The sequence below is a fragment of the Hypanus sabinus genome, chromosome 1, assembly GCF_030144855.1.
Source record: "Hypanus sabinus isolate sHypSab1 chromosome 1, sHypSab1.hap1, whole genome shotgun sequence".
NCBI classification, from domain to species: Eukaryota; Metazoa; Chordata; class Chondrichthyes; order Myliobatiformes; family Dasyatidae; genus Hypanus; species Hypanus sabinus.
In genome coordinates, this window is record NC_082706.1 from 141,768,203 (window position 1) to 141,783,113 (window position 14,911).

Here is a 14,911-nt window from a genome sequence, read left to right on the forward strand (position 1 = left end):
TCATACAGCAGAGTCCAAATGACTCACTATACAAGATCCTGTTGCTGTTCTCTAAACTTATAAACAATATAAGCACAGAGGCAGATGACAGCATTGGATCCCCTTGCCTGCATATCATACCTCTTGATTCCCATCACAAATCTAAAAGTCCACCTACCTTTGCCTTGAATACATGCAGCAATTTCAGGAGTTATACATTCAGAATTTATACATTTGGTATAAATTTTGAGAGTGCGCTATTTAGCCTCTAAACACCTCTTGGATGAAGAACTCCAAAGACTGATCACTGGGTGTAAAAGAAATCTTTAGATTTTTGTCCAAATATTTTGTGACTGTAACTTACACAAAATGCTGGAGGAACTCAGCAGGCTAGGCAGCATCTATGGAAAAAAGTACCGTCAACGTTTCCGGCCGGAAGGACTGGAGAAACAAAGCTGAGGAGTAGATTTAAAAGGTGGGGGGAGAGGAGAAAGAACCACCAGGTAATAGGTGAAACCTGGAGGGGAGGCTGGTGGTGTGGTAGGTGAGGACAAGAGCATCTCTTTCGCTTCAGAATGAAAAGTCTCAGCCTGAGAGCAGATGCGGCAGAGACGGAGGAATTGAGTAAAGGGGATGGTGTTTTACAAGTAGTAGGGTGGAATGAGATGTAGTCTAGGTAGCTGTGAGAGTCTGTGGGTTTGTAATAGACATTGGTGGATAAGCTGTCTCCAGAGATTGAGATAGTGAAATTGAGAAATGGGAGGTGTCAGAAATGGACCAAGTGAATTTGAGGGCAGGGCAGAAGTTGGAAGTAAAGTGGATGAAGTTGACGAGTTCAGCACGGATGCAGGAAGCAGCACCAATGCAGTCGTCAATGTAGTGCAAGAAGAGTGCGGGACAGTCATCAGTGGAGCCTCCACGCCCAGACATAACTCTCTGAAACTTCCACCACCTCCAACGGGATCCCGCCACCAAGCACATCTTTCCCTACCCCCACATTCTAATTTCCAAAGGGATCGCTCCCTACTCAGCTCCCTTGCCCATTCGTCCCTCTCCAATGATCTCCCTCCTGGCACTTCTCCTTGCAAGTGGAACAAGCGGAACCACCTCCCTCACTACCATTCTGGGCCTCAAACAGTCCTTCCAGGTTGAGCAGCACTTCACCCGTGAGTCTGTTGAGGTCATTTAGTAGTTTTGGTGCTCCTGGTGTGGCCTCCTGTACATCAGTGAGACCCAACATAGATTGGGAGACCAGTTCACTGAGCATCTACACTCCGTCTGCTAGAACAAGCGGGATCATCCATTTTAATTCCTCTTCCCATTCCATTGTGTCCATCCATGGCCTCCTTCACTGTCGTGATGAGGCCACATTTAGGTTGGAGAAACAACACCTTATATTCTGTCTGGGTAGCCTCCAACTTGATAGCCTGAACATCGATTCTTCAAACTTCTGGTAATGCCCTCCAACCACACCCCCCACCCCTTCTCCATTACCCATCCTCTTTTCCCACTCTCACCTCATCTCACCAATCAATTTCCTAGCTCTTTACTTCATCCCTCCCCCTCCAGGTTTCACCTATTACCTGGTGGTTCTCTCTCCCATCCCCCCATCTTTTAAATCTACTCCCCAGCTTTTCTTCTCCTGCCCTGCCAAAGGGTTTCGGCCTGAAATTTCGACTCTATTTCCCCCACCCCCCCATAGTTGCTGCCTGGCCTGCTGAATTCTTCCAGCATTTTCTGTGTGTTGCGTGGATTTCCAGCATCTGCAGATTTTTTCTTGTTTGCCACTGCAAGAGTTCGCTTTGGACAACTAATAAAGCACCACTGCACCCATTAATATTTTGCCACCTCATTCTTCTAATCATAAAATAAAGCCTAATTTATTCATTTTCTCAGCAACACATGGTTTCCTGCTACATTCTAAAAGACTGAGGGTCCTCAGTTAATTGACCACTGTGCATTGTGTACAAGAGAGTAAGAGAACCTGGGGGGAAGTTTATGAGTAAGTGGGAAAAACGAAGACAAATGCAGAATTAGTTGGTGTAAATATTTGGTTCATGGTATGGGTGGTGAGCTGAATGGACTGTTTTAGTGCAGTATGACCAACTGCTACAAGCTACACTCATGACTTTGTCATTTGCTGTCCTCACTCTTTAGTACATAGATCCTTCTTCATACAGGAAGGCCACCCCTGTGCACAATGTCAAGGATACAGTTTTACCAAGGTATTATACAATTAGAACTTTACCTCTACTATTGTACTTAAGTTGTGCAATATATACCAACTTACTGTTTGCCTCACTGTTACCTTTGCGTACGAGGGTATCACTGTTCTTAATTCTCACCATTTATAGAAAAAACAATTCTATGTTTTTCTTTATTGTTCTACTAAACAAGATGGCTTCAGATTTAAAAATCAAAATCAATTCCATTAATGGTCAGGACTTTGAAAATCAAACCCAACAATAAAGTGGAGCAACAAAATCTGGTAGAAGAACTCAGCAGGTCAAGAACATTTACGGAAGGAAAGGAATTGTCAATGTCGTGGGTCCTAATTTAATGCATTAAAAAAAAACACATCTCTAAATGCCCTCAAAGTGGTGGCAAAAACAACATCGTGAACAGTCACATACTGTGCACAAGGCTATTCCTCAATCTTGTTGCTAAGGGTTACAGGTCCCCTCTCCATACAGTCCAGTCATTGGTTTGCATCCAAGCAATTAGTCCTGAATATTGACAGCTTTGCTTCAGGTCATCATTGGAAGCAAATGCCATTAACTCCAAATTTCTCTCCTCTTCCCTTACATTCATTGTCTCTATGGCCTTCATTACCAATACTTGCTCCATTCCACTCCATTTGCCTTTAAGGCAGGCTGATAAACTCCCCCAACTCAGGTAACTTAATATTTAACCACAGGTCTTGCACACACTAATTTCACTTCACTCTACAGAAAAGTGAGCATAAATCGCACACCATTTGTGCTTCACACCCTGTGTGGGCTGAGAGTTCCAATCAGATTGGGGAAGTGAGGCCAGATCAGCTGCTAATTATTCAGGCGCCTCATGATCAAACATATCATTGATGATGAATTTCATAGCACAGAACCAGCCTTTCTCTTCACCCAATTTAATCTGATGCCATTGACAGATCTTCCTGTACTTTCTCTTGTATTTATCCAGCTTCTCCTTAAATGCATTCCTGTGGGAGCAGGATGCATAATCTCCCCAACTAAAGCTCCTCCTGAATTCCCAATTGGATTAATTAGTGTGTCTTATATATATATGGCCCCAAGTGCTGCTATCCCTCACAAAATGGATATATCATCTCTACATGTACCCTATTGAACTTCACAATCATTTTGACAAATTAGTGTCATTCCATTATAAACAAGAGCTCATATTTATTTATCCTTTTCCTGGGAAGGTCAGTCTGCACAGGAGACAAAAACAAATGCATGACCAGCCCTGGTGACACGTGGCAGTATTTAAAGGCACTTGAAATAAATAGCTCCTTTTCTTAAATTTTAGTGATCCTTTCCTCTTTGTAAATTATTTCAGCAGGCTATCATTGTCACTTTAGAGTTAGACAGTTAAACTTAATGCAAATTAGTTTTGAATTTGAGATCTAGATTGGTGACGGAAATAATACATTACTCTGAAACATCAAAGAAATATAGGCTTTAAAGACAAGCTGAGAAACTTGGAATATGAATATCAAATGAATTCCAGTCTTTCCATTTATAGCTGTAAATGCTAGTAAGATGCTTCATAGAATCAGAAGTTTACAGTGTAGGAAAGGGATCGTCCAGCCAAGCCCATTGTATCCATAGCTGGCCTAAACTGAATTCATCTGCTAATTCAGCCCCCAATTAAACAAGAATCATTGTTCTACACCTTGTATCAACACCTCGGGCTTCCTGAACCACAATTTACACTTCCTCAGTGGGGAAAGCCACGTCCTCAGCTGTTGGCACTTCATACTCAGGAAACAGCTCTTTTCATCTCCTTTCTCATTTACCACATTGCTCAAAAACTGTTTAGTGAAACATTGTTCCAATTTCTGTACAAAAAAAAATTAACCAAACCTTCATAAAGTACTTATCTAATAACACAACAGCCCTTGCAAGACTAAGAGCCGCAGCTTGAGTACTCTATCTTAAGTGTCTCCCACAAGCTAAAGAAGGGCTTCTGACCTCCTAATCTACCTCACACTTTATCTATCTGTTCTACACTCTCTCTAATTGCAACATTCTACTTCCTTATTACTAACTCCATGTCACAATCTCTCTAGAGGGTTTGCAAAACAAGCACCTTGATACGTGCAACAATAATGTGACAAGACCATAAAACACAGGAGCAGAATTTGATCATTCGGCCCATTGATTCTGCTCTGTAATTCAATCATGGCTGATTTATTTTTCCTCTTACTACACAGCATGACACTAATTTGTCAAAAAGATTATGAAGTTCAATAGGGTAAATTGAGATACTTGCCTAAAACACATAGTATTGGCAATGATCAAACAAGTAGATGATAGGGATATTTATGATACAGCTTCAAATAAACATTTGGCAAAGCCAAAGAGCTGGATACAAGTACTAGGAGATGTACACATCATATTTTGCTGCAAGGGCCTTCGCTATTGTGGTCACAGAAAGGCAAATAGGACATCATAGGCATCAAAATACAGGCTGGTGCAGTAAAGTAGCAAGTACAGATCAGAAGTGCTAACTACACCAGTTAATATTTTTATACCACTGCTACTGGTAAGAAATGAAATGCAAGATAAAGTTTAAAACAAAAAGACAAAAATCTAATTTGAGCTGCAATTTGGAAATGTAAAAAAGCCAACTTTTGAGGTAACAAAAACTATACAAGTTAACAATCATAAGGCAACAAGACATAGGAACAGAATTAGGCCATTCAGCCCATCGTCTACCCCCATTCCATCATGACTGATATATTGTCTCTCTCAAATGCATTCTCCCTCCTCCTCCCTATAATCTCTGGCGCCTTTATTCATCAAGAACTAATCAACCTCCGCCTTAAATATATCTAATGATTTGGCCTCCACAACCATCCGTGGCAATGAATTCCACAGATTCACCACCCTCTGGCTGAAGATATTTCTCATCTCCGTTTTAAAAGAATATCGTTATATTCTGAGACTGTGCCTTCTTGTTCTAGACTCTCCCATTAATGCAAACATCCTCTCCATGTCCACCCTAACCAGGCCTTTCAGTATTTGGAAAGTTTCAATGAGATCGATTCCACCGACTCCCACCCCCACCCCGACCCCCCTCTAAACTCCAATGAGCATGGGCCTAGAAACATCAAAAGCCCCTCATAAATTAAACTCTTTCATTCCTGAGGTTATTCTCATATACCTCCTCTAGGCCCTTTCCAATGGCAACACACCTTTTCTTAGACATGGGGCCAAAACTGCTCAAAATACTCTGAATGCAGTCTGACCAATGCTTAATAAATCTTCAGCAATATACCAATAAGAATTCCCATGAAGAAAACATGTTGAAATTACAGGCATAAACAAGGGGCATCCCGAAAGTGAACCACCATTTCAGAGACAAGTGAAAACCATTCTGAGAAGCCTGCACTGGCACCAAATTACCCAAAAGCCACCTACACCAAATTAATTTCGGTAAATTAATTTTAGCTCAGCCTACCCCAGCCTCTTTATGATTTTAATGTCATTCAGTCTCTTCATGGGTTTCCTTTTCTCCCCCAATCACCTTCTAATATCATATTATTTGCATTCCTCAAATTCAACTTTAGATAACATGACAAACCTTGTACATCATCATTCGATGCTGTGCAATCACAGTCAGCTTTTCCACAAGTTCCCGCAAGTGTTCTTGTGTCGCACGTGATATGGTGCTCAACACATCAGAATTTACCTCCGTCACACCATGTTTCTTACCTGCAGAAAAGAAGCAATGATTAATTTATCACTGACCCTGCACAATTCCAAACAGCCCCAATAGTTTCAGCACGTTAATATGCTGTAGCCTCCCAAGCTTCACGTACAATGAAAGTTGGGTGGCTAACCTCTGGTTGAATCATTTGCTATGTGCCACAGATGTGAGATTCTGTTAAGTGACATTTGTTTCATCAATGCCATTATGCTGTGATTAAAACCAAGTTCAGGCTCTAATCCAAGATGCTATAAATTAAGTAGCAACACACAAAAACTAGGTGTACTCAATAAGTTGAGCAACATCTGGACAGTTGACCCCTAGTCCAGGTGAAACACCGACTACACTTCCCTCCATCGACGTTTCCCGAATCATCAAATTTCTCCAGCATTTTGCAGCCTTGTGCCTCCAGGCTGCAATGCCATTTTAGTTCAAATACTTTTAATGCAGTTTTAACAACCACAGATCTATAATAACTGTACAAATGCCTAATACCTCTATTAATATTCCAAGTTGAACCCCACCTAAAATAGATAGTACATTTAAAATACGCAAAAACTCTTGCCAGGAACATTGTTAGAGAAAATGTGACACTGCTCCAAAGTAATAACAGGAGATAAGACAAAAGTTAGTCATAGATTGGCCTAAAACCAGTGAGTTTAAAGAAACAAGATACTAAACCTTAAAAATCTGAGTCTAGCAAGGCACAGCTAGTGGCTAAAACTCAGATGATAATTTGTCTAAATCACATCGTATTGCAATGATCATACAGGCAGAGGTTAGGGATTTTTTGGTACAGCTTCAAATAAAAATCTGGCAAAGCCAAGGAGCAGGACACAAGGGCACTCACTATTGTGATCACAGAAAGGCAAGTGGACATGACAGACAGCAAAATACAGGTTGGTGCAGAAAAGCAGCACCTATTCAGCAGAAGTGCTATTTACAAGAGTTATTTTTTTACACCACAGAACACTTAACTTGTTACTGTCAAGACATGAATTGCAAGGTAAATTTTAAAGCAGAGCCAACAAAATCTAATTTGGAAATGCAAAAAAAAAGTCAGTTTTTGAGTAAACAAAAATTTTATAAATTAACAGCCATAAGACCACAAGGCATAAAAGCAGAAATAGGCCATTTGGCCCATCAAGGCTACTCCATCCTGGCTGATTTATTATCCCTTTCAAACCCATTCTCCTACCTTCTACCTGCCACCTTTGATGCCCTGACTAAAAAAGAACCTATCGACTTAGCTTTAAATATACTCAATGCCTTGCATTCCACAGCTTTCCATGGACATGAATTGCACAGACTTACCATCCTCTGGCTAAAGAAATTCCTCACCTTTGTTCTAAAGGGACATCCTCTATGCTGAGGCCGTGCCCTCTGGTCCTAGACTCCCCCCCTCACTATTGAAAACACCCTCTCCATGACCACTCGAAATGAATGCTAACATTGCATTTATTTTCCTTACTGCCAACTCAACCTATACCTTTATTCCTTCTACCAAGATACATAACCATTTACTTAACGACATTGTATTCTATATGCCACCTCCACCCATTCTCCCAATCTATGTCATTCTGCAGACTCTGCTTTTGCAACACCATGTGTCCCTCCACCCATTTTTGTATCATCTGCAAATTTGGGCACAAAGTCATCAATTCCATCATCCAAATCACTGACAACATAGCGTGAAAATAAGTGGTTCCAACGCCGACCCCGGAGGAACACCACTGGTCACTAGCTAGTGTAGATGATGCAAGGTGTAAACAATTTTCTAATTGGGAAGCAAATTCAGAAATTCTTGGTGCTAGGAAAATTAGGAATCCTTGTGCAGAATTTCCTTAAGCTTAACTGTAGGTTGAGTAGGTTGAGAAGGAAGGTAAATGCAATGTTAGCATTCATTTCAAGTGGACATGGAGAAAATGTTTTCAATAGTGGGGGGGGGGGGGGAAGTCTAGGACGAGAGGGCACAGCCTCAGAATAGAGGATGTCCCTTTAGAACAAAGATGAGGAGGAATTTCCTTAGCTAGAAGATGGTGAAAAAACCTCCTTTAATCCAACTTTTTGCCTTCTGCCAGTCAGTCAATCTTCTATCCATGCTAGTATCTTTCCTGTAATACCGTGGGTTTTTGTTCAGCAGCCTCATGGGCAGCACCTTTTCAAAGGCCTTCTGGAAGTACATAGAAACAACATCTACCCAAAGCTCCGTTGTCTATCCTTTGTTATATCCTCAAATAATTCCAACAGATTTGTGAGGCAAGATTTTCCTTTTAGAAAACCATGCTGACTTCGGCCTATTATATCAGGCACCTCCAAGTACGCTGAAACTTTATTCTTAATAATGGATTCCAATGTCTTACCAACCTCTTAAGTCAGATTAACTGGCTTACAATTACCTATCTTTTGCCTCTCTCCCTTCTTAAAGAGTGGAGTGACATTTGCAATATCATGACAACATCATAATATTATAGTATGCATTTAACTATCAATAGGATGTTTTATTAAATCCTAGTTTCATTTACTACTGTCAAGACTGATTTTTTAAAGGTGTAAAAGTACTAACAATTAAAAGGAAGAGAGGGGGAGATCTTCAGACCCTAGTTGCTAAAACATTAGAAACCAATAGTGGTCAATTAAATTTGGGAGGAACAATGTTGCAAGCCAGAATGAGGAGATCAAAAGGGATCTTGGATGGTTACCTGACAGCAAAGAGACCAAGAAGCCATTTAAGTCGTCTAAAACAAAGGCAAGAATATTAAAATTGAGGAACCAGTGTATCTGGAATCCATGCAAGGCAGGAGAGAGGCAATAAATCAGCCATGATTGAATGGTAGAGCAGTCTCAATGGGCTGAATGGCCTGTTTCTGCACCTATATCTTATTGTTATAGAAAAGGTCCAAACTTCTTTATCAATCAAAATGGAAAAAGACTGTTAAGATTGCCTTTAAATTGAAAAGCACACGTAATATTTGTTCTTTGCACATGGTTCAAGATGCCGTCATACAAATTTGTGAGGGTATGTACCTCCAACCAATGTTCAATAGCTCAAAAATTTTGCAGATGCTTACGAACTATACAGGACCAAATCTGTTGATCTGAATGGGTCAGAAGGAACATTGTGACAAAGATAGAAAAGAATACAAAGCGCTGCAAATAAATTGTAATCACTTTGTATTGCAAATATTATTCAAACAACTAATGCAAATTAGATTTCAAAGTATACTGAAAATAGGCTAATACTAGAAAGTTTACTTTTCTTTTCCAAATCAGTTACATGGCTTTGCAATTACTTGAGAAATGGTGTGAAAATGAGAACAGTAGACAGGAGGGAGTCATGGTAAAGGGGAGAGAAATGCGACTCATTAATCAAGCACCTCAGGCATTTTGCTGTTTTTCCAGTCTCCAGAAACTTGCTCAAGGGGAGAAAGAAAGATCAAGCTAGAGTCATAGAAAAAAAGTCACAGAATATACCAGATGAAATCAGATCTTTCTACTCTGTTATTTCCTTTGCCAAATCCAACAATACGAGTTTAAAACTCAGTACACTTTATGACCTTCCATGTCTGATGAAAAAGAAATAAAAAAGTCAGTGTCAATTTAACTTCTGTCTACAACTGTCCTTTAAAGAGACCTACTTTTGGATAATTCAAAAACAGGAGACAAATGATTGCAGCAAATCAAACTAACCATTTACAGAGGAAAAAAAAATGAAGCGAGAACAGTTTTAAAGTGAAGAAAACATAAATACTCAAACATTTTAAAATTAGTGTTTTTAAAAAGCACTATTAGATTTTATGAACAGATTGTTCATTGGAAGAGTTCAGTTTAAAGTAAATTAGCTTCCATTACAAGATCACTTTCAAAGCACTAACATGAAGCTTGGAAAGAACGCAGAGATGCTACACTCACACCCTTGGGTATTAATCAATGTCAGTTTGATGATACACACTGTAGCTCACTATACTACTGACTGAAGGCTCTGCACTAGCATTTCAGAGTGTACTCAATGTGCACAACAAATTCTATACCTTTGGAAACATCACAATCTTTGGAAATTTGATATGAGTGGAGGAAAACCTAAGCAGCAAAGAGGTACAAGGGAAGGTGCTGAAGAGATTTACAAGAACCAGAGATTATGTTGCCAGCATTCTTTGTGGTCAACACCAAACTCCTGAGAGCACTCTCTCACGATGTATGAAGTGCAGCTGCCAATTTGAACACTTTGATTTTCTTTAAATCACAACACAACATTGTCCAGGTAATTTTGTACATTTTTTGTGACAGCAGGAGGATAAGAATCAGCATGATCCAAAGAACTTGCAGCTGATTTATTCACATCTCTTTGCCACGCTGATTTGCAGAGCATGGAAAATGAAGTTTATCCACAGTAAATGAATTTGTTGGACCACCTCATTTCTGATGAAGGCAGTAAGGTTGGAACTCCTCTCAATCTACCAGACTAGAACTTTCCTTTAAAAATTAAACTGTGTACACTGGGACTTGACACCTACCTATTTCTAAAGTTTTTTTCTGTAGGGATACAGAGGACAGGAATGTTTCTTCATTACAAGACCGGATTACATCACCCACCAACTCCGAATTTGTAGCAAGGATGCGGGTATTCTCTTCATTGAAGCTGACCCCAGCCATAGAGGCCACATCACTGATGTTGTTCTCAACCCTAGAGAATCAGAATAACCATTTAGTAGTGAAGGGGGAACACAATTTACTAAGCACGTAGTAGACATCAGAACAATTTTGAACTTAGCAGTGAAAATAAAATTAAATCAATTTGAAAAACTGAAGGCCATTCTGCACATCTAGTCTGTATTGGAGATTATGCAGTCATGTCTCACCCTATCACCCCATTTTAGTCTTTCAGTACATTTTTCTACCCCAGTAACTTACTTACCTACTGCCTGTTACGCCTGCTGGCGTTTAAAGCAGCAGCCACCTTCCCTATTGTTTCCCCATGTGGCTCATTCTGCCTCTACAGTACACCACCAAGTTGCCTTTGGTGTCTTGCATTTCCTCTGCCCTCCAGGAATCCAGTGAACCATGCAGGTCCTAGTTGGAGAGAGGAAAACTACAGATTCTTCACAACTGCATCCGTAACAGTTCTGTCTGACTAGTAAAGGCATTTGTCCTGAGCTGACCCCCTCAAACCTAGAAAACCAGCAGACCACTGTTAATCTGGCCGATACCCTTTGACCTGTTGGCACAGGTGGCCCTGAATCCAGCCAGAATAGCTCTCTGGGTCATTGAGACACACAGACTCCAAACCACAAAGTTGTGGTCCGTGGTTTGAATCCCATTTTCAATCAGGAAATTAAGCAAATTTGGAACTGAAGGCTAGTCTCAGTGATGGCGATTAGAAAAGCATGAGACCATCGCAGAATCATGGATGGATTATTAATTTCCTTCAACAAAGGAAATCTACTAGTCTGTAAAATACAATCCTAGACTCACCAACACAATATTCTGCAGATGATGGAAATCCAAAGCAACATACACAAAATGATGGAGGAACTCAGCAGATCAGGCTCTGATGAAGGGTCTTGGCCTGAAACGTCAATTGTTTATTTCCACTGAAGCTGTCTGATCTGCTGAGTTCCTCTAGCATTTTGTGTGATATCCTGGATTCTCCACCGTGATCAATTAAGAGGCTGTTTGAAGAGACCCAGCAAACCAGTGTTCCAAGAGTAGTAAGGGATAGATAATTAATACCAGTAATATACACATGCCAATTATAATTAGCCTTGTTGTTAAAGCAACCTCAATATCAGGGCAGCAGAGTAATAGTTAACACATCGCTTTACAGTGCCAGCGCCCCAGGGTTCAGTTCCTGTTATTGTTTGTAAGCAGTTTGTACATTTTCCCCATGATCACGTGCTGCCCTCTGAATGCTTCTGCTTCCCTCCACATTCCAAAGACATATGGGTTAGTAGCTTAATTGGTCACGGATGTGATTGGAAGGTGCAAACTTATTGGACCAAAAAAGCCCGTTACTATGCTATATTACAAAACCAGTTGTCATCTACCGGGATAGTATGTGCCACATATTCACAATGAGTAAAGACAACTTGTTATTTCTCTATTTAATAGTAACAATCTTGTACTTAGAGTTAATATACATTTTGTTTTTCACCCAAGACAACACTCTTAAGTTTTGACCAGGACAGACCACAAAGTCATACCTATACAGGAGGTTTAAGATATTTCTGCTCTTCATGTTGCACTGAGTGCTTCCAGATTAGGTGACAGCTTAACTTTCCCCCACTAATCTGACAGTTCCTTCAAGAAAATGTCACATTTTAAATGTAGCAACTGACACACACCAAGACTGTTCAGAGTCCCAAGAGTAGTGGAGCTCAGAATGGTACCCACTTGATCTTGTGGTCCCTGCCCATTGCCAAATCATCAGTCCCGGAAAGACAGGTATATACAGAATCAGGATCAGCAGCAGTACAATGCAATACATAATATAGGAAAAAAATCAATTACAGTAAGTAGAATATAGAAAACAGCACAATACAGGCCTTTTGGCCCACAATGCTGTGCCGAACATATACTTAATTTAGAAATTACCTAGGGTTACACATAGCCCTCTATTTTTCAGAGCTCCATGTACCTATCCCAAGAGTCTCTCAAAAGACCCTATTGTATCTACCTCCACCACCGTCGCCAGCAGTCCATTCCATGCACTCCCTATCTTCTGTGTAAAAAATTTACCCCTGACATTTACTTCCAAGCACCTTAAAACTGTGCCCTCTTGTGTTAGCCATTTCAGCACTGGAAAAAAAGCCTCTGACTATCCACACCATCAATGCCTCTCATCATCTTTTACGTCTCTATCAGGTCGCTTCTCATCCTGTCACTCGAAGGAGAAAAGGTCAAGTTCACTCAACCTATTTTCATAGGGCATGCTCCCCAATCCAGGCAACAACCTTGTAAACCTCCTCTACACCCTTCCTATAGTTTCCACATCTTTCTGGTAGTGAGGTGACCAGAACTGAGCACAGTACTCCAAGTGGGGTCTGACCAGGGTCCTACATAGCTGTAATATTACTTCTTGAACTCGATCCCAGTTGATGAAGGCCAATACACTGCATGCCTTCTTAATCACAGTCATCCTGCACAGCAGCTTTTGAGTGTCCTATGGACTCTGACCCCTTCACACTGCCAAGAGTCTTACATTAATACTGTATACTGCCATCATATTTGACCTACCAAAATGAACCAGCTCACACTTATCTGGGCTGAACTCTATCTGCCACTTCTCAGCTCAGTTTTGCATCCTATCGATGTCCCACTGTAACCTCTGACAGCCCTGCACACTATCCACAACACTCCCAACATTTGTGTCATCAGTAAATTTACTAACCCATCCCTCAACTTCCTCATCCAAGTCATTTATAAAAATCACAAAGAGAAGGGGTCCCAGAACAGATCCCATTCAGAATATGACCTGTCTACAACCACTCTTTGCCTTCTGTGGGCAAGTCACTTCTGGACCCACAAAGCAATGTCCCCTTGGATTCCATGCCTCCTTGCTTTCCCAATAAACCTTATCAAATGCCTTGCTGAAATCCATATACACTACATCTATTTCAATGTGTTTAGTCACATCCTCAAAAAATTCAGTCAGGCTCATAAGGCACAACCTGCCTCTGAAAAAGCCATGCTGACTATTCCTAATCATATTATGCCTCTCCAAATGTTCATAAATTCTGCCTCTCAGGATCTTCTCCATCAACCACTGAAGGCAGGCTCACTGGTCTATAATTTCCTGAGCTATCTTTACTCCCTTTCTTGAATAAGGGAACAACATCTGCAACCTCCAATCCACCAGAAACTCTCCCATCCCCATTGATGATGCAAAGATCATCGCCAAAGGCTCAGCAATCTCCTCCCTCACCTCCCACAGTAGCCTGGGGTATATCATGTCCGGTCCCAATGCTTTCCAAAATCTCCAGGACATCCTCTTTCTTAATGTCTATATGCTCAAGCTTTTCAGTCTGCTGCAAGTCATCCCTACAATCACCAAGGTCCTTTTCCGTAGTGAGTACTGAAGTATTCATTACGTACCTCCGCTACCTCCTCCAGTTTCATACCCATTTTTCTACTGTTCCACTTGATTGGTCACATCTGATTCTCTTACTCTTCACATGTAGAATGCCTTGGGGTTTTCCTTAATCCTGGTCACCAAGGCTTTCTCATTGCCCTTTCTGTCTCTCCTAATTTCATTCTTAAGCTCCTTCCTGCTAGCCTTTTATTTTCTAGCTCCCTATCATTCCCCAGTTTCTTGAGCCTTTCATAATCATTCCTTTTCTACTTGACTAGATTTTCAACAGCATTTGTACACTATGGTTCCTGTATCCTACCATCCTTTCCCTGTTTCATTGGAATATACCTATGCAGAACGCCACGCAAATATCCCCTGAACATTTGCCACATTTATGCCGTACATTTCCAAGAATATCTGTTCCCAATTTATACTTCCAAGTTCCTGCATGATAGCTTCATATTTCCCCTTACTCCAATTAAACATCTTCCTAACTCGTCAGCTCCTAACCCTCTCCAATGTTCATTGTGATTACCATCTCCAAAATGCTCTCCCACAGAGAGACCTGACACCTGACCAGGTTCATTTCCCAATACCAGATCAAGTACAGCCTCTCCTCTTGTAGGCTTATGTACGTATTGTGTCAGGAAACCTTCCTGAACACATCTAACAAATTCTACCCCATCTAAACCTCTTGTTCTAGGGAGATGCCAATCAATATTGGCGAAATTAAAACCTCCCATCACGACAACCCTGTTAATATTACACCGTCTCCTTATCTGCTCCTCAATGTCTCTGTTACTATTGGGTAGCTTATAAATACTCCCAGTAGAGTTACTGACCCCTTCCTGTTCCTAACTTCCACCCACAGAAACTAAGTAGACGATCCCTCATGACTTCCTCCTTTTCTGCAGCTGATCTCTGATCAGC

General features: G+C 40.8%; 1 protein-coding gene across 2 annotated transcripts in view; it reads right to left on the reverse strand.

The window, feature by feature from the left end:
* The window catches only part of LOC132398237 (transcription initiation factor TFIID subunit 4-like), a 138,972-nt gene that overhangs the window by 60,899 nt on the left and 63,162 nt on the right, over positions 1–14,911 (reverse strand). For both annotated transcript variants that reach the window (XM_059977372.1, XM_059977378.1), the window contains exons 10-11: positions 10,428–10,597; positions 5,788–5,918 (exon numbers count right to left, since the gene is read on the reverse strand). In XM_059977372.1, the coding sequence (XP_059833355.1) occupies positions 5,788–5,918; positions 10,428–10,597 (301 nt within the window). The remainder of the gene's footprint in view (positions 1–5,787; positions 5,919–10,427; positions 10,598–14,911) is intronic.